This window comes from Panicum virgatum, chromosome 6K (assembly GCF_016808335.1).
Source record: "Panicum virgatum strain AP13 chromosome 6K, P.virgatum_v5, whole genome shotgun sequence".
Lineage (NCBI taxonomy): Eukaryota > Viridiplantae > Streptophyta > Magnoliopsida > Poales > Poaceae > Panicum > Panicum virgatum.
In genome coordinates this window covers 36,634,060-36,655,684 of record NC_053141.1, presented here as the reverse complement: position 1 = coordinate 36,655,684, position 21,625 = coordinate 36,634,060, and the positions used below count along the sequence as shown (strand labels likewise).

The 21,625-nt window shown below is 46.1% G+C and overlaps 4 protein-coding genes across 7 annotated transcripts; 1 reads left to right on the top strand and 3 right to left on the bottom strand.

Annotated features, from left to right (window-relative positions):
- Positions 1-4,522: 4,522 nt before the first annotated feature.
- Positions 4,523-5,403, bottom strand: LOC120712423 (NADH-ubiquinone oxidoreductase 20.9 kDa subunit-like). Of its 4 annotated transcripts, none has more exons than XM_039998202.1 (3): positions 5,290-5,403; positions 5,035-5,250; positions 4,523-4,943 (listed from the first exon to the last, which is right to left on the bottom strand). In XM_039998202.1, exons 2-3 carry the CDS (start codon positions 5,186-5,188, stop codon positions 4,789-4,791), a joined length of 309 nt encoding a protein of 102 aa, XP_039854136.1. In that variant the 5' UTR covers positions 5,189-5,250; positions 5,290-5,403; the 3' UTR covers positions 4,523-4,788. The 4 variants fall into 4 exon arrangements, with proteins under 4 accessions (XP_039854136.1, XP_039854138.1, XP_039854137.1 ...); XM_039998204.1 differs by having other exon boundaries at positions 5,035-5,233; positions 5,279-5,358; XM_039998203.1 differs by having other exon boundaries at positions 5,035-5,236; positions 5,279-5,345.
- Positions 5,404-5,561: 158 nt separating this feature from the next.
- LOC120712422 (dihydrolipoyllysine-residue acetyltransferase component 4 of pyruvate dehydrogenase complex, chloroplastic-like) lies at positions 5,562-8,322 on the top strand. Its single transcript, XM_039998201.1, has 6 exons — positions 5,562-6,524; positions 6,616-6,807; positions 6,899-6,986; positions 7,094-7,164; positions 7,269-7,352; positions 7,974-8,322. Exons 1-6 carry the CDS (start codon positions 5,655-5,657, stop codon positions 8,076-8,078), a joined length of 1,410 nt encoding a protein of 469 aa, XP_039854135.1. The 5' UTR covers positions 5,562-5,654; the 3' UTR covers positions 8,079-8,322.
- A 337-nt stretch (positions 8,323-8,659) lies between these two features.
- Positions 8,660-13,678, bottom strand: LOC120712420 (formin-like protein 9). Its single transcript, XM_039998199.1, has 6 exons — positions 13,210-13,678; positions 13,030-13,122; positions 10,264-12,948; positions 9,990-10,180; positions 9,671-9,906; positions 8,660-9,593 (listed from the first exon to the last, which is right to left on the bottom strand). The coding sequence occupies exons 3-6, from the start codon at positions 11,754-11,756 to the stop codon at positions 8,874-8,876; spliced, it is 2,640 nt and encodes an 879-aa protein (XP_039854133.1). The 5' UTR covers positions 11,757-12,948; positions 13,030-13,122; positions 13,210-13,678; the 3' UTR covers positions 8,660-8,873.
- Positions 13,679-13,799: 121 nt separating this feature from the next.
- LOC120712421 lies at positions 13,800-18,865 on the bottom strand. Its single transcript, XM_039998200.1, has 6 exons — positions 18,375-18,865; positions 16,573-16,664; positions 16,349-16,462; positions 15,230-15,928; positions 14,931-15,141; positions 13,800-14,817 (listed from the first exon to the last, which is right to left on the bottom strand). Exons 1-6 carry the CDS (start codon positions 18,724-18,726, stop codon positions 14,288-14,290), a joined length of 1,998 nt encoding a protein of 665 aa, XP_039854134.1. The 5' UTR covers positions 18,727-18,865; the 3' UTR covers positions 13,800-14,287.
- Positions 18,866-21,625: the final 2,760 nt, after the last annotated feature.

Here is a 21,625-nt window from a genome sequence, read left to right as displayed (position 1 = left end):
AAAAAAGAGAAGAAAATTATGGCACGTCGTACTTGTCTAGGCCCTCCACAATATACTAGTGATGCCCGAAAAAAAAGGGTCCACAGTGAAAATGGAAACATCCAGTTTGGATGTTGCGGTGTGCAAAAATTGGCACCACAACTTCATAAAAGTAAACTATCATTTTCAGAGCCCACATCAAGTAAACTATCATTTCTTTTGTTGTGGCATGGTGATCCTTCCCTTGCTTGCAAGTACCAACGAGATACTACCACCATTTCAAATTATAGTTCGGTTGACTTTTTTGACCCCCCACTTTGACTAGTTGTCTTATTCAAAAAAATTGCACAAATATTATCAAATTTAAGTCATTTTTGAAGAACTTCTATTAATAAAGCCAGCCACAACAAAAGAAGTGATATTTTGCATAAATTTTTGAATAAGATGATTAGTCAAATTTGAGGTCAAAAAAGTCAAACAAACAATAATTTGAAATAGAGGGAGTAATATTTTAATGAAGGAGATAACTACAGGGAGAGCACTCTCCCTTTAACGCTAGAACGAGACTGGGACCATCCACCTACTCACGTGGGGGCCACTCTACCTTGTCTTCTTCCTTCTTCCCAGCTCATCTCCTTCCGTCTCAAGCCCCCACCGCCCCGCACCGCCCGACCGCTCTGGCTCCACCGCTTGCCCCCCCCACCGTCCACCTCCCTCTGCCCCGCCGCCGACCTCACCCTCATCGGTGCGGCCACCGACGCCGGCGAGGACCGCCGCTCCATCCACCTCCCCCTCCCCTTCCCTCTCCTCCCCTCCCCTCCCCTACACAACCTCGCCCCCTCTACCACTCACCCCCCCCCCCCCCCCCCGCCGACCCCACCACCCGTCGGTGGGCGGCAAGCGCCTCCTCCGTCGGGCCGCCCGTCGCCCACGGCCATCCCTCTAAGGCCGCCGGCCATAGAGCCCTCCCCACAACCCCAACCCCAGAAACCACGGAATCTTAACCCCGTCGGCCTCCGCCGCTAGGCGGTGACCCTGCCACCGACCACCCCGCTCACCCATCAACGGAGAAGAAGGTCAACTCTGGGATTGCTAACTGGAGTTGCTATTGTTACTTTCTTCTCTTTGTTCTTTGTAAAGTTACCTCCTCTTTAATTCCCCTTTGATTCATAAAAGTAATATAAAGGGCTCTCAATTTATCCTACATCAATAGGGCTCTCCATGTAGGATTCTCGTTTAATGAATAGGGGCACCCGCGCCTCAACTTGCCTCGCTCTACCTTTTTTGGGCATCACTTGAAATTGGTATCGTGAGCCACGGCGCAAGGAGCGGCCCCAAAAGAGAGAAGATTTTGGGCATCACTCAAAGCCAACATTGTGGAGAGCCTAAGCTCCGCTATGGCATGCATAGTCATGGAACAAAAACCGAGAACGCCATGGAACAGCAGCACAAGTCACAAGATCAGGAGATGGAAGCGCTGAGGAAACAGCAGCACTTCACTGGAGCAGGTTCAGCAACCAGGAACACCAACACCACCATGTAATCAAACTTTGATTCAACAAAACTTTTGAGTACAAAACAGTTGTCAGCTTACGATGTTTAGCTTCATATACGCCATGTCATATGAGGCTTTCACTTCATCGAGACTATGAATTGAGCAATCATTTCGCTCTCTGGATCACCTTCAGCCAAACACCAAAGATAGACTACAGTAATTGGCAACCACAACCACAGCTCCATATAGCACTGCCTGACTGCCTCTACATGTTTACATTGATAACAGCAGTGAAGTGGAAAACACATGCATACCAGAGGGTTGAGAAACCGTTTCTCCGAATCATTAGGCAGGCCTTCAAGATCTGTTTATGCGCCTTTGATGTTGAACAGGTTTATCAATGTTCATGAAGACGTGATCAAGTTCTAAACCCTAACTTGTGCTTCGACGTGGATCTACCATCTGGAATCTATTGCCTGAAGCATGAAAAATGAAACCTTGAGGTCTTACCACCCCAATAAGAAAATGCATCTAAGAACTTAGGTCATAGAGCTCAACACAGAGTTTGTTTTATTGAAATCTGGCAAAATCCTAATGGAACAAAGTGTTCCTCTTCTAAGAATCGGATATACAATTTTCTTGTAAGAATGGTATGGGTTTAGGGGTCTAAGGGAGCTGTCCTCATTTGGACATGCATCATGGCTTTACAAGGAGTTTCTAGGGTCATCAGTGCTGACATGGTTGTTGATCCTACAGAGTATATAACCTACCCAGAAAGTTGAGACACCATAGTGCAGGCTCCAACCCTATACCGTGTAGAGCAGTGGATGACAGAACTATAGTAGTATTAGGCCAGATGTTAAAGACATGTCGATGACCTAACTTTTTTTTATGGAGAACAGCAGGTGGAGATGACAAAAAAAATTCAGTTTAAAAAAAAATACAAACTCAGCTGCATATTTGGCTAAAACTGGGAAATGCAATGGGGCTTTGAATTAGGGAGTACGGATTAGGTGATTATCCTTGACAAATTACTTTTTAGCATAAAAAGCTTGTGATGGTATAGGACAAAATTGTAGGGAGTTAATAGTAGTTCACAAGATTTGCAAACATAAGTCAAAATGAAGGTATCCCTCTTTCTTTAGAAAAGTGATTCCTTACTAACTAGTACAACCCTTCCCCCCATGTGTTCAAAATGGTGGAACTTTGTCTATTCCCTTCCAACCACTCCAACCAAACCAAAAATAACCATCTACTTAGGGGACAATGAAGTTTATATCTCTTATAAATATATAAAACTAAATTACTATCACAATTTCATTTTGAGGAAGGCCGCACAGCAGACAGATCATACCGCCAGTGTTTCCTTTATACTCCTAAAAAGTTTATTATATATTATAAATATATAAGACTAAACTACTATCACAATTTCATTTTGAGGAAGGCCGCACAGCAACTTAGACACATCATACAGCCAGTGTTTCCTTTATACTCCAAAAAAGCACAATATTCATTGCAATGAGGTAGAAACCTAAGCAGTTTAGACATATAACCAAGCCAAGGATTTTTATTAATTGAGACCTAATATGGCAGTAAAGATCGCCCTGGATCTGATATGATCATGACAACTCATAACACATAACTTACTCATCAGAGGTATCGAGTAAGTGGTCAGCTCTTGCAGATCAAAGATAATAGAATGAATACTTCAATACAAACATGGCTATTTTATTATGTCTAAAACAACAATGCTAGAGGTTTTATGAAGTTAATAAACTCAAGAGGAATAACTTACTTTGTTTCAATTCAAAATAAATTATTAAATTGAAGCACAGCTGCCAATGCTACTAACGACAAGGTAGACCAGATTAATTTCCAGATAGATTTACATATTTCCCGGATCACTAATAAATTGTTGTGTCCTCCCTTATATTGCTATCTACCTTTCCCCGTAAAGATTTTTCTTTTAAAATGTGTGTGCACCAAATTTCCTAATTATCATGCAGAGGACACAAGGTAATTCTTCATATGCATAAATCATACAAGCACTCCTGGACAGCATTTCCCATACCAGCCACCAACCCCACCCCAAAGCTTACAATAAGAGGCAAAGAGAATCACATCCCCTGATACAGGCATGCTAATATATAAAGGCACAGCAATTGCTAAATTCTAGACCAGAATTCACTCTCAAGTGCAAAAATTTACCCAAAAAGAGAGAACAATTACCATCAGATAATAATAACATGAGGAGCTAAATTGTATCATCAAATCCTGACAGCTGTTCAACAGCATAATAAATGTACTCATCCAAGACCATACATGCTCACATCAACTGAAGCTAACATCAGCCATGGGGTTGGGAAATATAAGAGTAACAGCTAGTTCAGAGTGAAGTTGAATTCTCATTACAGCTTGATGTGCTTCACAAGACACAAAAAGGACAGTAACATGCCAATACCTACACCAGATGGATCAGATCAATTTCCACATATCTATGGATTTTCCAGGTAAGTAAGCACCATGGATAAAATTTATGAATGCCCTCTAATACTATCATCCTATGTTTCAAAAAAACACTATGTGTGCGATTCTAAGAGGCTGTACTTTCTGCAGGCCACTAGAGTAATGCCGTGTTAAATAGAGAAAAATTGGTTTATTAAGACAGAATTTAAAATTACCTTACAATCATAAACTTCCATAACCGTAGTTTGCCTTTCTCCATCTTTAGTTTGTCCTACTTTCATACTTACATAGATCAAATCATAAACCGCTCTACGCAGAAAAACGCCTAGGTGCTAGGTGAGGCAGTGTAACTCCACCTAGTGCCTAAACCACCTTTTTTTAAACAAAGCTCAGGAGAAACTTGAGGATGAACCTGGACAAATTCACAAACCATTATGTAAAGGACGTCAGGTACCCTCATGCAACAACTGTCTCAAAACTGTTTCGAATCTTATCCCCACAGCAAGCCAATGAGCCATGCCCACCCCACTGCTTACTACAAGGGTCAAAGTACATACCGCAATGCTGACATGTTAATTAATATAGACGATGACACAACAATTGCCAAGTTTAATTCAGGAATCACTTTGAAGTTCATGAAGTCACAGAAATGGTGATGAAATTCTCACCAAACCACAACAAGAGGAGCTGAATTGTTTCATCAAATCCTCATAACTGTGCAACAGCATACCACATTTATTCAACCGAGGCCAATACAGCGCCCAGATCAAGAACTGAAGCTAGCAAGAGGTCAGGAAGGGTAAAAGGCATAATAGTTGCGACGCGACAAGGGGAACGACGGATCCTCACTACAGCTTGTGCTTGTAGCGCGCGACCTCGGCGTCGTTGGGGAAGAATCCCATGAGGCGGCCGGCGGAGTTCTGGTACGCGTACATGAACCCTCCCATGACCCCGATGAGGCCGCCCGTGACCATCGACGGGCCCCGGATCCCCGGCTTGATCCCTGCACGACGAGCCCGGGTCTGAGCTTCCGATCGGGGGTGAACTGGGAGAGACAGGGTTCGGGGAGGGGAATCTAAGGATGGGGACCGAACCGGAGAGGTAGCCGACGGTGACGGAGACGGCGGAGATGGTGGAGAGGCGCATGTAGTCGAGCGCCGAGAAGTTGCCGACCACCTTGGTGAAGGCCGGGTTCCGGTCCACCACCGGGTACTCCGGCTTCGTCGACGCGGTGATGTCCGTGTTCATCGCGAGCGCGGATCCCTTCGGTGCGGGCTGCGGCGGCGGCGGCGGCGGCGGAGACGGCAGATTTTTTTTTTTTTTTTTTCTTTGAGAGAGAGACGGCAGATTTGGTCGCGAGGCGAGGAGCTGGATGTGCGCGAGAGCTCTGTGGCTTCCGGCGATGGGTCCTTCTCAGTGGGGGAGCAGTGGTGGGCTGGGCCTTGTGGAGCCCTTCGCCCAGGTGACTATGGCCCGGCCCATATGTTATTCGGCCCATCTGACAAAAATCCCGGCCCAGCCCACCTTGTTAATGACGTGGGCCGGACATTGAGCCCGGCCCACGAATGAATCGTCGGAGTTTCCAAAGCCACCCTCGCCTCGCTTTCTCCGCCCTCGCCGGAGTCGCCTCACTCCCCTCCCCTTATACCCAAGCAGCCAAGCCCCGCCCCCTCCCCGCCTCCGCCTCAACGACCTCGAGCACTCCTCTTCTCCAATGGCGACGGCCCCGGCGCCCCTCTCGCTCTCCGCCTCCACCGTGCCCGCGCGCCTCCGCTCCGCGGCGGTGCCGGTGCCGCGGCCGCGGCGCGGGCGGATGGTGGTGCGCGCCAAGATCCGGGAGATCTTCATGCCGGCGCTCAGCTCCACCATGACGGAGGGAAAGATCGTCTCCTGGTCCGCCGCCGAGGGCGACCGCGTCAGCAAGGGCGACGCCGTCGTCGTCGTCGAGTCCGACAAGGCCGACATGGACGTCGAGACCTTCCACGACGGCATCGTCGCGGCTGTCCTCGTCCAGGCCGGGGAGTCCGCGCCCGTGGGGGCGCCCATCGCGCTGCTCGCGGAGTCCGAGGAGGAGGTGCCGCTCGCGCTCGCCAAGGCCCTGGAGCTCTCCAACGGGCAGCCGCAGCAGGCGGCGCCTGCCCCGGCGGAGGATGACGCCGCGACGCCGCCCCCGCCTCCGACACCGGCGGCTGCTGCTCCGGCGCCGGTGGCCGCCGCGGGGACAAAGGGCATTGCCAGCCCGCATGCTAAGAAGCTCGCCAAGCAGCACAGGGTGGACCTTGCCAAGGTGACCGGCACCGGGCCTTACGGTAGAATTACGCCGGAAGACGTTGAGGCGGCCGCCGGAATTCAGCCGAAGCCGAAGCCTGCAGCTGTTGCTGCTGCATCAGCACCTGTAGCTGCGCCTTCAGCGGCTGCAGTGCCTCAAGCAGCAGTGCTACCGCCTGTGCCTGGCGCGACTGTTGTTCCATTCACTACCATGCAAGCCGCGGTGAGCAAGAACATGGTGGAGAGCTTGGCGGTGCCCACATTCCGCGTCGGGTACCCAATTGTAACCGATAAGCTCGATGAGCTGTATGAAAAGGTGAGGATTCATAGCAGTGCTTGACTGGCCGTGATGCTCTGTTTTTTTTGGCCTGCATGCTGATAATCGGCTTCTTTGAAAATGTTTTTAGGTTAAGCCAAAGGGAGTGACAATGACAGTGCTGCTGGCAAAGGCCGTGGCCATGGCGCTTGCTCAGCACCCTGTTGTTAACGCTAGCTGCAGGGATGGAAAGAGCTTTACTTACAACAGTAATATCAACATCGCGGTGGCTGTGGCAATTGATGGTGGCCTTATTACACCCGTCCTGCAGGATGCTGACAAGGTATATACTGTTCTTATTGTAAATTTGATTTCATCTAGGAGACGTGTAGGAAGCAAGGTAGCCACTCAACTTATGAATTCGTACACTGCAGTTGGATATCTATTTGCTCTCGCAAAATTGGAAGGATCTAGTAAAAAAGGCACGCGCAAAACAGCTCCAGCCAAATGAGTACAGTTCTGGTATGGAACCTACTATACTGTTTACTGTATTATATTGCTTTTGTAGCCCTTGTGATATTCATGAACAATGTGTATTTGTGCTTACATGAGGATTTCGTGGTCTGCAGGGACATTTACACTATCCAACCTGGGTATGTTTGGTGTGGATAGATTTGATGCAATTCTTCCACCTGGCCAGGTAGGCTTACTTCTCGTGCTGCCTAGCTAATATCAAATTGTGCTCTCTTTGCTTTACTGATGTACAATAGCTAATGCATGTGTTTCTATGAAATATGAATGCAGGGCGCTATTATGGCTGTTGGAGCCTCAAAGCCTACAGTTGTGGCTGATAAAGATGGCTTCTTTAGTGTCAAGAGCAAAATGCTGGTTAGTTGTGCATCTGACTTTTTTTAGACATCAGTTGTTCATGTAATGGTTTTAGTGAAATTTAGTGCTAAATCCTGAGTTTTTTTTCATGAACTGTAGATGTAGATGCTTGTCATAGACTTTGTCATATACATCATGTATAGAGCATTGCATAGTTGGATGCCATGAGTTGACTTAAGATGATAGGTGCCAGATAGTATGAACATATGACATTTTTATTGTCTATAATCACTAGATTCACTGATTTACATGCCTAAGTTGAGTATCTTGGCAATGAAAATATGTAATTCATCGGTAGCAAGCACCAAAGTTACACCTCATCAAATTATAAGTTATTTATGTGTGATATTTTTTGTGCGGAGCTATCACTAGTGCTGCCAGTTAGGAACTCTTCGGTTGGTTGCTGTATTTTTGGCATAATTCCCAAAAGTGCATCAGCCCATAATTATTGTGGTGAACAGATTGTTTGCCATATTTGCCCAGAAACTGTAGCTAGGGCATAGTGGGCATAGAGTAAGAAAGTACTGCATCAAGTCTGGCAGAAAACCAGGAGTCAAACTAGGGCAACTCAAGTTCAGAAAATTTGTATTTAACTAAGTTGTTTCAATATTTTCTTTTCAGGTCAATGTCACTGCTGATCACAGGACCGTATATGGTGCTGATTTGGCAGCATTCCTGCAGACTTTTGCAAAGATTATTGAGGATCCTGAGAGCTTAACTTTGTAAGATCTCTTGAAGAGTTATGATGTTACTCCTATGTCCTACATATGTGCCCATCAGTAGTCTGATTGCAGTTGGAGTTCTATTGCGGATCTCCAATTTTTGTATCTTCGATATCAGCGGGATGTTGTCTGATCTTTGTGCTTGTTTTTATTTCGTGAAATTCTGGATCTTGTTGGAGAGATTATACTGTTGATACTGTGGAAATTTTGAAGAGAAATAAGTTATAAACTGTAGAATAGTTTGGTAATTGTGATTTGCCTTTGTTCTGCATATTTTGCGCCCATATAATGATTTATATCCCTGTTTCACTTATCTGCTGGAAAGCACATTTTATTAAATTTACAAGATGATATAATCCAACCTTCTCTCAGTATATATTTAGGGGAAAACATAACTGCATTTGCTTCAATCCTTAAAATTAATTAAAATATTATCAATTTAGACCAGCCTGTAAATTGATCTAGACCAATTTGAAGTGTAATGGCATACTGCCTTTGCAGTTTGAAATTTGTCCAGCTTACTGGCAAGGCATACATAGTATATGTTTGCGGATCACAATTGGCTATACATCCAAGACACATAAGTTGTTCAGTGTTAGGTTGTGAGTAGATTTAACAAACTGAAAACCATGCAATCCAACCCAACATCATTCTAATACAACTCTGCACATGTACAAACTCTCCATAGTTGATACCAACCCAGCAACCCATCTCAATCTAATAACTATACACACAGTCACACAAAAAGGTTAATTTGTTAATGTTAAGCTGGCTAGTCTGAAGTCTGATCATCAAAGTATTACCTGAGTGGAAGGACTATGTTCAGATGTTGGATGTGCTTTGAACCTCTCATCTCTCGGCACACCCTATCTAGCAAACCAAGAAAATCTCTCATGATTACAAATATGTGGAGGAGATTGGACTCGTTCTTGCCAACCTCTCCATGATAATACTCTGTGAGTTCTCTGACCTGCTGTAGGACCTCGGATTCAGCGACATTGAGTTTCTGCATTGTATTCTCTGCATGAGTTTGGAACAATTTCATGCAATGTAGGAAGTTCTGGTTCCTGTCATTGCAGGAAAGGTCCTTTCTGATGAGCCTAATTAGTTGAGCCAATCCTTGTGAAAGATTGGAGATTGAACTTTTTAAGGTATCCAGGTCTATGCTTGCTACCTTCTTGACATTGACAAGCTCATTACTTAACTCAGACACAAATTCTGTACCCATTTCCAAATACTCTTCTCGCCCTGCTGGTGTGGCGTTACATGGTCGAGGTGTCCCACCAATCTTATCTGTAGCCTTTAATCCTTGTGATCTTACCATCTCTTGGACAACAAAATGGAGGAGGGTTGTCTTTCCGTCAGCTCCACGTATATCTGACAGTTTCAGCAGTGCGTCGAGTCTAAAAGCACTTGCACCTCCTCTTATTGTTCCAACATTCATTCTGTTCCCTGTCTTGAGTACTGCTTCCAGTAATCTTAAGAATAATTTGCTGGATCTTAGTTCACTGCAGGCTCCCTAGTAAACACAGAAATAGTTGTAGCCTTCAATAGAATGTTCCTATTTTCTATATTAATCGAAATGGCTCCACTTACTTTAATCAATGTGAAGGACATTCTGAGATGAGCAACTTCATCATCAAAAGTTTCCTTGTACAGCATCGCCTCAATTCTTGAAAATGCCATTGGTATTGCCAATAGCACCTTGACAAAGTTCTCTGCTGGATCCAACATGTTGATGTCCCCATCATAATCCATCAGTTTTTTCTCTTCTTCATCGGATGGTTTCATCTTGACCAGAGCTTCCAGTTGCTGCACGGATAATCCAGTACCTATTATAGTCAAAACAAAGCAGTAGGTTCATCTGGCCATCATTAACTTTGTAAATTTGAATCCAAATATCATGGAGATATACCTTCTGTTATTGAATTGCAGACTTGTTCAGTGCTTGCATTTAAGGTCTTCAACAATATGGTAGTGTTTTGAAGTTTGTGGTGCTCAATAACATGTTTGCTGGTAGATAGAGTCTTGTTCGTGGTGTCCTCATTTTTTGCTGGGCCTTGAAAGTTGTATGCAAACAAGGACTTGATCATCTGCTCATCAAATCTGCATAACCATGTTTACTGTAAGAATGCAACAATAGGCACTGCAATGACAATCTAGTAATGAGAATACTAAAATTGCCTTACTCGAACTCAAAGGAACTTGACTGAATGTCATTCCACACCATGGAGCGGTTTGGAGCTGCTCTTACTTTGTCCCAGTGCAGAGGTTTCAACCTTGGAAGGGGTAATCCATCTTTGCCAACCTGCACCTGAATCGGTAATGGAGGTGGGAGAGGAGGCTGGCCAGAGTTCTGCCCTTTAAGACTTGAAGATGAAGATGGTTTGTTTGGCGGTGGAGGGGGTGGCGGTGATTTCGGAGGGGGTGGTGGCAATTTCAGTACATTCGTTGGACTGGATGGTTTGAAATTTGCCCCTTCAGCTGAACTCCTTGAGGTCTCCTTAGAATCCAAATTGAATTTTTCATTTGACACACTAAATGCTGTGCTTGTTTTGGAGGGTGGGATCTCTGTAGCATTGCAAGTAGCTCCGTATCCTGAGGATGAATTCATGAACTGATTTGAGTTGTCCTGCTCACCTCGTGGGGATTCAGGATGTGCCATGGATCCAGAAGTGCTGGCTGTTTCTGCAGTTTCTTGATTGCGATCAGAAGCTGCTGAAATTGGAGTCGCTGGAGAGAATCGAGATCTAAAATCTGGTGATAGTGATTGATATGATGAACCAGATGGTGAATCATCTGTGTGTGGAGAACATGGAGGATATGTGACAGTTTTATCGCAGATTTGCAGTGGTGACTCTTCAATGGAGCCACCTGACGAGCGAGAACAGGGTACTGAATGGAAAGAATCAGCCTCGTCAGACTGCAAGTCGACGTTGGTTTTCACAGTACAATCGCTTACGATTAACTCCGCACTTTTTGTGGGAGTGGTAAGAGCGGATAAGCTCTTACATTCTGAAGATTCTTTGAGGGTTGGATAGTCCACCTGACACTGGACAGCAGAACTCAGGAACAGCAGATCCGGGCTAGGATGGGAACTGACCTTCATGGTAGCACAAGGCGACCTGTGAGCTCTGGATCCATGTAACGACAGCTTCAATGGCTTCCTCTGAAGCTTCCTTGATCTCCTGATTGAGACCGCGGCAATGGCGACTCCGAGAACAAGCAGGCACGCCCCAACCGCAGCCATAGCCACGATGGCGGCTTTCGAGAGCCTCTTGTGGCCTCTGCCACCCAGTCTGCGCTCCACGCTTCTCACTGGAGCAACGTGGCCGTGGTTTCTGAGTGGCGCCCTGCTGTGACTTGTGTGGGGAAGAGGAGCAGGAACTGGAGCTGGTGGTGCTCTTGCTTCATGAGCCATTGTTGTAGGTGCCGGAGCCGGAGTTGCAGAACTCTTGTGATGCCTCAGGTGTCGTGGGCGACGGTGATCCAAGCCCACCAGCATCCTGAACCTAGAGCCGAGACCGGAAGCGACATGGCCGGTCACTGCCACGACGACACCGGCATCGAAGCGCTCATTGGTCCCCAGACGGAGCGCCCCATCCAGGACCTGGAAGTTGAGCAGGAGGAGCATGAGGGATGCAGAGAGGAGGAGCAAGACGCACTTCGTCCCCAAGCCCATCTTTTGTCGCTGCCGATCATGGACCGGCGAAAGAGGGGGATAGAGAAGAAGCTCCTCGCCGTGCCGACGAGCTCTCAATGGCCGCGACAAAAGAAGGAACAGGACGGGACACGGGAGTGAAATGAGAATGAGATCATGAGATGGGGGGGCGTACGTGTGTGCGGAAACACTTGCTGTCCAGGCCGGTAACCCACAGCTTCTGCCGGCGAGTGAATGGGTTCGTTGGTTTCTCTGTGTCTGCACCTGCACTGCTGCCCATCCACCTCTGCTGGCTTTAACGCCACTCCAAGAAACCCCCCCGAGTTACCATGCCCGGCTGGTGCCTGCCGAGGGTGAGCAGAACGGCAGCTGCGCCCCGGGCTTGACGGCTGCTATGGTTTGGTGGCCAGTGGGCACCAGTTCTTGGTGACAGGTGAGGGCTCGCACCACCGCGCCGCCGCCGCCGCGACAGATCACAGATGCGATTGCTCGTGGCGCTGATTGCGCAATGATCTTTCCTTTCGTCTTCACGGTATCAACTTCAGTTCAGTACCGAATCCGTTATCAGACACTTCGTTCTCTTCAGTTAATCTCTTCGTTCGTTATCTTGGCACTTACGTTTTCAGAGGTCACCTTGTTGGTCTGGATGCCTTGGAAGGCTGGGCACCGAGCATGTGCTGATGTGCAGGTCCGGGATCATAAACCCTGCCGTCGCGTCGCGGTCCTTCTCTCTAGCGCGTTCATCAGACTACCAGAGTATAGTCCTCAACGATCTTTCTCCATCCAACAGAGATTATCAGAACCGCAGTGACTTCTGCACCGGATCTCGTCCTTGTGGTTAGTTGGGGGTTCAGTAACAGAGTGAGCTTGCAGCTGGTTGCGCTGTTGGTTCCGGTGTGGCGAACACTGTGCTCTAAGGTAAAAAGGGTGTGCACTTTCGCCACCGGTAGCGATGTAGCAGGGCCAAGGAGAAGGCATGGGCGAACCACCGAGCTCGTGACCATCGTCATCACATCAGGCAAACATTCCGAGACAAACCAGATCAGTAACAAGTTGCTTCTGAATTTCTGATCAAGAGGAAGCATCATGGTTCTCCTCCCCCGTTTGGTTGGTTTTTCTTTTCCTGCTGACCTTGCATGTGGAGGAGCGCCCTCCTGATCCTCTGGTAGCACCCGTTGCAGTCGATGTTCATCCTCACCGTCATGCAGTAGAACTGCGCCCAACATCACAAACGCCACTGTCATTCACTCCCAGAGGGAACCGTCGGCCACCATGGTGAATGATTAGCAGTTACCTTGCCGCTCATCAATGATCAATCAATCTCCCAGCTGCTCGACCACGGCCGGCGGCGGCGATCGACCTGGCCTCGCCGGCGATGGAGGTGGTCCTGAAGGAGACCGACGCAAGAAGTTGGTTTGCGAGGGCAGTGAGCGAGTGGGAAGGCAGCTGGGGCTAAGGGGATTTGAATTGATACCTAGCTTTCGTGCTTTCGTCGAGGCAACCATCAAGCATCATCTTCTCAACGAGTCGAATCAGATTCTGACCCATCCACGCAGTTGCCTGCCTGCCTTGCACGTACGAGTATGCCGGTCCTTTTCTGACCCCTTGGCCTTTCCTCCTACCCGAAGCCGGCTGCCGGCCTTGTGACGATGCTTTGGATTTTTTTTTTTTTTTTGGAGAATCATGCTTTGGACTCTTGTGCATACCATAATCGGACAGCACGATCGGAATCTTGGAAACGCCGTGAGTATCGATTAATTTGACCGCCAGAGGAGGGCGAACAGAATGGCACCGGCGGCAGTAGCGAGTAGAGTAGGCTACCAACACCATCGGCAAAGCCAAACCTGTCAAACCTGCCGTTGCCCCGTTGCCAATGGCATCCCTAGTTGCCATACAGAGCAGGATCAGATTCTTCACAGTTCACACCAACCAATTGCCGCAAATTTCCAGCGGTAGCACTGCCACCTGCTGCTACTCCACAAACATATTTCACAACCATTCCATTGCACAGATAGAATCAGGCAAAATGAAGTCCACAGCAATGTGACAACAGAATTCGACAAGTACCAAACAGGTAAAAACTGAACCGAACCATTTTGTGATTTCTTTCAGTACAAGTACAGGAGTCACTTCAGAAACACAACAACATTATGTGAGAAGCACCACAGCTACAAGACTGGATGAACAAATTTAACAGCAAAGCCTAGGGTTGTCAAAAACTGAAAGCTCTAAAACTGGAATCAAAACTCAGCCATTCTTCCCCTACTAAGCATGACGTTAACAAAGCTTCTATCACCACTAGAAAATAATAGAGAACCGGAAAAACTTATCTAGGTCAGTCATACATACAAGCTGTATACTGGTCCTTTGGTGACATCTTCACATCTAACTGATCAGAAGTTCAGAACAGACGAGCCTTCAAAACTCCAGAAACTGGATCTGGGTGGCAAGGTAACCTGGGGATGCACAAAACCACATCTCGCCAAGGCTGGGGTAAACTCCAGAAAGAAAGAAGCATATCATGTTAGCCTTCAAACAGTGTGAGTTGGATTTCATCTGGACATCACAAGATTGGGAACCTGCACAGGCACACCCATAAAACGCTGCTCTCCGCTGCTCTTGCATGTCTCCTCGTCAGGCACTGAATTAAGCTGACCAGAACTTCCACTAGGGCTGGATGAGTCCATGTCTCCACTGCTGCTTCCGCTGCTAGTGTCTGACTGCCTTCTTGAGCAAGATCTTCTACTGCGCTTCCTTGGCCTCCACCTCAAGTTATCATGCTTCAAAACATTTGTAAGGTCAGCGAAGACTCGTTTATTATCACGTGATATCTTGCTGATGGAAGATTTTTCATCACGCCTCTCATCAAATCGAAGGCCCTGCTGGTGTGTTTCTGGTTTTGGAGACACATTGAAATCTAGTGGAATTTGTTTCTGAATCAAATCTTCACTTTCAGAGTCTGCAGCGGAGGTCAGTTTGCTTGCGATGTCTTTTCTTCCCTTCAAAGGATTCCATTTGTTACCAACCCACTCAAGGGAATGCCTCAGCTCATCCTGGACAAATTCAGCTACTCGCTTTTCTCCTGTGGTACATAACATACAAAGTGTAAGCTACAAGGCCTCAATATGCTAACGTTGTGCTACTGATGTTTATGCAGAATAAAAGAATGCCCATAACCATTGGGAGTAATGTTACCTGGAAAATAAACTTGCAGACGCCCATTATCTCCCTGCCGCAACACAATTCCCTCCCACCAACCACCATGCCACCACGCATCAACAATGGCTCCAACATCAAAGCAAGCGCTCTTGCATTCTTCCACATGTCGTGGGCGAACCATTGGCCTTCCAAGGAAACGTATGCCAAGGTGATCAGGTTTAGCAACTCTCGTTAGCATAACCCACTCCTGCAGAGTCAAATTAGCTCAAAGTTAAGTTCAAATGTCCATTGCATGAATGAGTAAATAAAGTTGTAGAGAATTGAACATAACACACCTCCAAATTTCCAGTCTCATCCGCATCCTCAAGCTCTAGGTAGCGCACCTTGATTTTATCATTACGCCTCTTCAGGATCAAGCATCTAAACCAACATCCCCTTATACCACTATCTTGAGATAGAACTTCCACATGGCGACCAGGATACAAGTGCTTGTCACCCAAAAAACTAGATGTAGAAGCACCAGAACAAAGGAACTTCTCTGGATTCGCATCTTCATTGAATGCATCACGCTTCCTTTTCAGCCCTCCATCTGGGCTGGACCCAAATTTGGGGACCTTGAAACGCACCTTCAGAGAGGATGTTGCATTGAACATGATCCTAAGTACTTCCTGGTTCCAGTACCCTTGAAGTTGTGTGATGTCAAAAGGCTTGATTTCATCATCATCAATCTGCCGACGGCAAAAATAAGGTTGCCACAAGCTATATCTGGTACTGTTCTTGAACTTCTCGTAGTGCTGAGCGCTCAGGACTGCAGCCAATCCATCAATGCATTCTACATTGAGATCTTGATGACCAAGAGAAAGGAAAATCTCTCTGTCATCTACATCCATGGGCAACGGAGCACCAACCTCATCAACTTTGTCGAACCATCGCACCTTGACCATGTTGTATGAATTTGTATCCACGTAGAGATCTTCCACATAAGCAATAAGTCTCTTCATCTCTTCACTCATGATGTATACAAAACTATGCACCTATAAGTATAGCATGAATATATCAACAACGGTTCAGACTTAAAAGTTGAAGTTAAATGAACAAATATCAGTGCCAGATCTCCATCTACTTTTAACTTTCTATAATGCCAAAAGTTCCTTAATATCATCTCAAAGTAAGAATAATTAGAAGAATAAAAACCGTTTGTCACAGAGTAAAAGAACCATATCTAATATCTTCAACAAAATCTATCCATTTCTATCTAACGGAACTGTCCATATAATAATCAGGACTGTGGCATTTTTTTCCAAGGGGTCAGTTTTATGTCTGACTTTCAGGAAAGGTTAGAAGAGTAATTGTTATACATGAAGAAGAGCAAAGAGCAGAGATAAAAGAAAGATTTGTAGTGGGCATACCGAGATAAAAGAAAGATCATGAAAATTAACAGTGAGTGGGCATACCGAGATGGTGATTCCCCTCCGGCAGAAAGATTTGTAGTGCTTCAAACGCTGTTGGCAATACCAAGCAGAACCCAACCATGTGAAATCTTTCGAAATTTCCCTAGAAGAAACATCCTGAAGAGGCGTAAAAGAAAATGCATTAGAGAGAGTAAATTGCTAGTGAATTAATGATGGTTCCCAGACATAAGAAAGGCAAGATATTTTATTCCAAAACATTTCTATACCTTTGAAGCAGTAACTTGAGGGCAGTTAACGCCATTGTCCTCATACGAATTTCCGTTCCATCTATTAGACGTTGAATAACCAAAATTGCAACCTGCAAATTCAATATTCACAATAAGAAAATCACCAAGAAAGCCTTTAATTGAAACCTCAATATAATGGAGAAAACAACTCTGCACCAAGACAAAGGCAGCACAGCAAACAAAACAAAGAATAATAAGGAATGGAACCGAAGAAGGGAAAGAGCGACCGATGAGAAGCACAAATCACCACATCAAACCCCAGAACAAAACGCGGAAAGCACATTTATTTGCGAGAAGCTTCTCAGTCAGGGATAATCCAAATCCTTTGTACAATTGCAAACAACACTTTATTCTATAAAACACAGCCCAAATCCACACATATCATTTTCACCTACAATTTGTTGCTTTTCAGAGAAATGGAGAGATCTTTTGCAGGAACGTTAGAGGTGTGGTTTAAGTACATGTTAAATGGAATTATGGATTGGTTGCATAGATGGCTCAGGGGAGGCCATACGAAGAAAGATCGAAACAGCACCTGATTGAGTTTACATTCATGCTGCTGCTTCGTTTATCTCTATTCCCAAATGCCAAGGTTAAGCAATTGGACCAAAGGAAGCCAGCAGCTGTTTCCACTGGGTCACACCTGTATTCTCCATAATCCTATGGAAAAGGAGAAGGCGTGAGTTTCACAGGCAAATTACTGAACAAACCGTGCGAGATCATATTCACTTCTAGAAGAACCAAAAGCATCCCAATTCCGCTTCGAATAAACAGAAAGTTGCCGACAGCTAAGGAAACACACGGAAATTCCAACGCTACGAGACGAAAAGATATACAGTTGCGCCCTATTACCTCGGTAGCAAAGCAAGTTTGGTGAAACAAAACGCAGTGGAGTACAGAAATCGAATAGATCTTCCCTCTTCCAAATAAAATTAGAAAGCAATCAATTCAAACCAAGACGAAAATTGCAATTTGGACAGAAATAACAAGAGAAGAAAGCAAGTTGCTACATCCAAATCCCACAATAGCATAGTGGAGAAGTACGAGGAAGAGGGCGGCTTTCCTTGCCAAATCAGGCCAGACACAGCAGGAAATGCAAATAAAGCATCCGTGTTCCCTAGCCGCCGCTATTTCAGAATCCCCAACAGCCAAATGGAAAAAATACGAGGAAGAAGTCATCTCTTCTTGCCAAATAAGGCCAGACACAGCAGGAAATGAAAGTAAAGCCCCTGCTTTGCCTAGCCACAGCTATTCCAGAATCAATCAAGAGACAAAATACGAGGAAGACGACGGTTTTCCTCAACCTAGAACCTAATCTCGTACAGACGTCGCGTCGCATAGAACCGCAGATCCGCTCAGCACGGCAGAAGATTGCAAAGCGTTCCTCCTTCGTCCGGCAGAACGAGCAAAATAGGCAGAAGAGACGGAGAGTCAAGGGGGGGTATCGTCGAGGCACAGAAACCAGAGACGCGCCCAAATCCAAACGAACAAATCAACGAGCCAGGGAGTCCTAGACGTGGCCCTCCACAAACATAGGCCGACGAACCACAAGAACTCATCATTCACGGCACAAAACACATCCAAACAGGCGTCTCTGCGCCCGGAATCCGAACAAAAACGGGCAAAAACACGCGAAATTTCAACGCAAAACGCAACGTGCAAAGCTTCCTCCCTTCCAGCGGAACAAATCGAGCCAAAAACAGGAGAGACCCAAACAGAATAACCTGAATCCACCGCCAAATCGGCCAAAAACACAACCCGGGAGGGGAGCGGGATCTTACCGGAAACGAGGGAGGAAAGCCAGTCCACGACCTCCCGCCTGGACCGCAACATCCTCGGGGCGCCGCAGCCGTCCGCCCCCGACCCAGCCGCCTGGGGCGACCGCGACGGCGACGGCGCCACCGCGACCGCCCCGGCGGCGGCCGCGAGCGCGCGCAGGAGCCGGCCCTGCACGGCGTACGACATGTGCCGCGGGCTCCGCTCCCGGCCCACCACCGCCAGCTCCCTCGCGCCCCCCTCGCCGCGGAGGTAGTAGTGCACGAGGCGCCGGCCGCGGTCGTTGGACACCACCTCCTCCTCCCACTGCGTCCACCGCCCCCTCGCCGCCGCCAGGGCCGCCGCCGCGTCCTCCATGGCCGCCGCCGCCGACGCGGAACCCTAACACCTCGCGTGTGGTGCGTATCGCGTCGCGTCGTGGGTGAGGCGACCTCGCACGAGGGGAGGGTCAGATTTGGGGGAGAGAATAATGCGGGGTGTGGGGAGGGCGAGGACGGGGAGGGATTTGGTCTTATTCGGGGGGAGGGGAGGAAAACGCAGCGACTCTGAACTAGACCTGGGCACGGGTCACCCCGACCCAACCTCTCCGAAAAAAACCCGATCCGACCCGACTCGAGCTACGTAGTGGGTGGGCGCGGACCGTATTTTTTAACCCGCAACAATCAACGGGCCGGGCACGAGCCGTGATTTTTGACCCAAAACCCGACCCAACCCGAAAAACCCGACCCAAAGGCCAAAAACCCGACCCGACCCGAAAAAACCCGACCCGACACGCCCGCGCAGGTGCACGGGCCAACCCGACCCGACCCGGTGATAGGTACGAGTCGGGCGCGGGCCGTCCTATGCGACCTGTGACCCGACCTTGACCCGACCCGAACCCGACCCGACCTGACGTTTGACCAGGTCTACTCTGAACGGGAAAGTTTTTTTAACGGAGGGAGGAGGAGGAAGGGCGTTTTGCGGAAAGGGGCTTGAGGTTTTGGAGAATTCGTAAACTGAGTTGTTTGCATTTTGCATGAAAACAAGAAGGAGGGGCTTTGCCTTTGGATCGCTTGTTTTATTTTATCCTGACAACCGAACCAAACTTCAGGCTGTACTTTTGGATTGGGGTTGCTGTATTTTGCATGAGAACTTGAGATGCATGGAATGAACCCTGATGTAACCCAAAACTTATCAGCAAAGACTGTTACAAAAACATAATTACCCTTCTTTGAGAAAACTATAAATTAATTTTTTTGTATAATAAAATGTCAAGTACTACAACTACCTTGTCAAAAAAGTTTCTATGATCAAAAGGTGATCAAGACATTTTATTATCCAGGTACAAACTCTATGCACAAATTGCTACTGTAGAATTTACAATTACGCGACTTGAATTATAAATGAGTCCTTCGAAGATAGCAGTACCGTTTCCTTGGAGATCAAATGATTTGGCATGTAACAATTCGAGCTACATGTGAATATTAACTTTTTTTGCGGGTAAAATATTACTCCCTCCGTTCCAAATTATAAGTCATTTGACTTTTTTGATACCAAATTTGACCACTCGTCTTATTCAAAAAATTTATGAAAATATAGTCAAATTTAACTCATTTTTGAAGAACTTGTATTGATGAAGTAAGCCAAAAAAAGAATTGATATTTTGCACAAAATTTTGAATAAGACAAATGGTCAAATTTGGGATGAAAAAAAGTCAAATGACCTATAATTTGGAACGGAGGGAGTAACTCTTTGAAGATTGTAGTTTATACATAAACAAAACATAACGTAAATCTAAAGAAACCTTTTTTCCATTTGCGACAAAAATCTCAGCATGTATGCAACGTTTTATGGGTTTCGACTATCTTCTTTGTATACCGTGAAGACTTTTATCATTTGTATTCCATGCGATCACTTGAATTGAGTCTTCTAAAAGTTACACATTATGATATTATGTGGCATCCACATATGCACATGCTTGATTGGGATATGTCATAGTTGAAAGTCTTTAGTGCTTTCGCAGGCTACTGTTAGTGGAGTTCGCTCGAGCTCTCAGGCTCTCAGCTAGGTGACCCAGGATCGAGCCCTGCTTCCTTCTTAATTCAAAGCGGGGAGATTGTCTACCTCTTCACATCAAGTTTTTATAGACGAAAGTCTTCTAACACTACCGCTACAAAACGGCTTATAGCCCCAAAAGTTATCGCAGAGTGGTGTTTGTGATAACTAAGTATAGAGCTGTCACAAAGGTTGTCACTTATGGATTGAATGTAGCACAACATCTCTAGCAATATTATAGATAACATTTATCTATAACAGCTGGAGAGCAAAAGCTAGCTTAAAATTTCTAAACATCAGATTAATTGAATAGAAAAATATGAAAAAGATTGGGATACTAGTGCAAAAAAGCAAGTTAAATCTATAAGTTGCAACAAATAAACTAAATAAAGTCACAATAAACATGCATGCGCAATCTACAAACACCACCACAACACATATTTAATGTGCTTGCTAAAGAATTGCAGTGTCCCCGTTTGAAATATTGTGCTCCAATTCATCGACATACATGGCAGCTTGGCTTCACCAAAATGGTCTGGCAAAGGCCCCGAGCCATGGCCACCTTCAGGCTGGAAAACTTTCATCTTCTCACCTGAAGGTTGATAGGATCTCCAGCTATGCATGGTCACCTTCACTTAAAACCTTTCACCTTCACCAGTTCCGTTTTCACTTCTCACCCGCCACCTCTATTCACCCAATTCCTTTGCTTTGTGCAAGGAAAAAAAACGGAAACCAAATAATGCCAACAAACAAATGTTTTGAGCGAAGTGGTTTTTGAGCGAAAGAACCACTTCGTAAAAATCTAGTGCCGATTTTTGGCGAGCTCTCTGTTGACCTTGACTATGCCCTTGATTTGAAGTGCGGCCTCCGTCGTGTTTGGTTGGTAGGTGAGAAATTTTTCAATTTGGGAATCTTCAATGCATGGGGCACTAAATGAAGACTATTTGCAAAAATTTTTTACAGATGAGTACAGTTTAGCGCGACGAATCTAATGAGCCTAATTAATCTATGATTTGCAACAGTAATGCTACAGTACCTTTCTCTAACCGTTCTCTAATCATGTGGTCAAAGACCTCATTAGCTACAGTATATGCTACAGTACCATAATTATGTAAGTTTTTTTTGTAATTAGACTTTATATAATACCTCTAATTAGTAGTCAAAGTGAAAAAAAGTTTTCATAAAAAAATTCTCAGTCCCATCCGAACACGGCCCTCATCCT

Excerpts from the sequence above, each read along its gene's own strand:
- LOC120712423 (XM_039998202.1), bottom strand. The coding sequence starts at position 5,188 with ATGAACACGGACATCACCGCGTCGACGAAGCCGGAGTACCCGGTGGTG. Across the intron at positions 4,944-5,034 it reads CACCGTCGGCTACCTCTCCG|GGATCAAGCCGGGGATCCGG; the intron begins GTTCGGTCCCCA and ends CTCGTCGTGCAG.
- LOC120712422 (XM_039998201.1), top strand. The coding sequence starts at position 5,655 with ATGGCGACGGCCCCGGCGCCCCTCTCGCTCTCCGCCTCCACCGTGCCC. Across the intron at positions 6,808-6,898 it reads TCCTGCAGGATGCTGACAAG|TTGGATATCTATTTGCTCTC; the intron begins GTATATACTGTT and ends CGTACACTGCAG. Across the intron at positions 7,165-7,268 it reads CAATTCTTCCACCTGGCCAG|GGCGCTATTATGGCTGTTGG; the intron begins GTAGGCTTACTT and ends ATATGAATGCAG.
- LOC120712420 (XM_039998199.1), bottom strand. The coding sequence starts at position 11,756 with ATGGGCTTGGGGACGAAGTGCGTCTTGCTCCTCCTCTCTGCATCCCTC. Across the intron at positions 10,181-10,263 it reads TCAAGTTCCTTTGAGTTCGA|ATTTGATGAGCAGATGATCA; the intron begins GTAAGGCAATTT and ends ATGGTTATGCAG. Across the intron at positions 9,594-9,670 it reads TGTCCTTCACATTGATTAAA|GGAGCCTGCAGTGAACTAAG; the intron begins GTAAGTGGAGCC and ends TGTGTTTACTAG.
- LOC120712421 (XM_039998200.1), bottom strand. The coding sequence starts at position 18,726 with ATGGAGGACGCGGCGGCGGCCCTGGCGGCGGCGAGGGGGCGGTGGACG. Across the intron at positions 16,665-18,374 it reads GCTTTCCTCCCTCGTTTCCG|GTTGCAATTTTGGTTATTCA; the intron begins GTAAGATCCCGC and ends TTGAATTTGCAG. Across the intron at positions 15,142-15,229 it reads ATGAGACTGGAAATTTGGAG|GAGTGGGTTATGCTAACGAG; the intron begins GTGTGTTATGTT and ends TTGACTCTGCAG.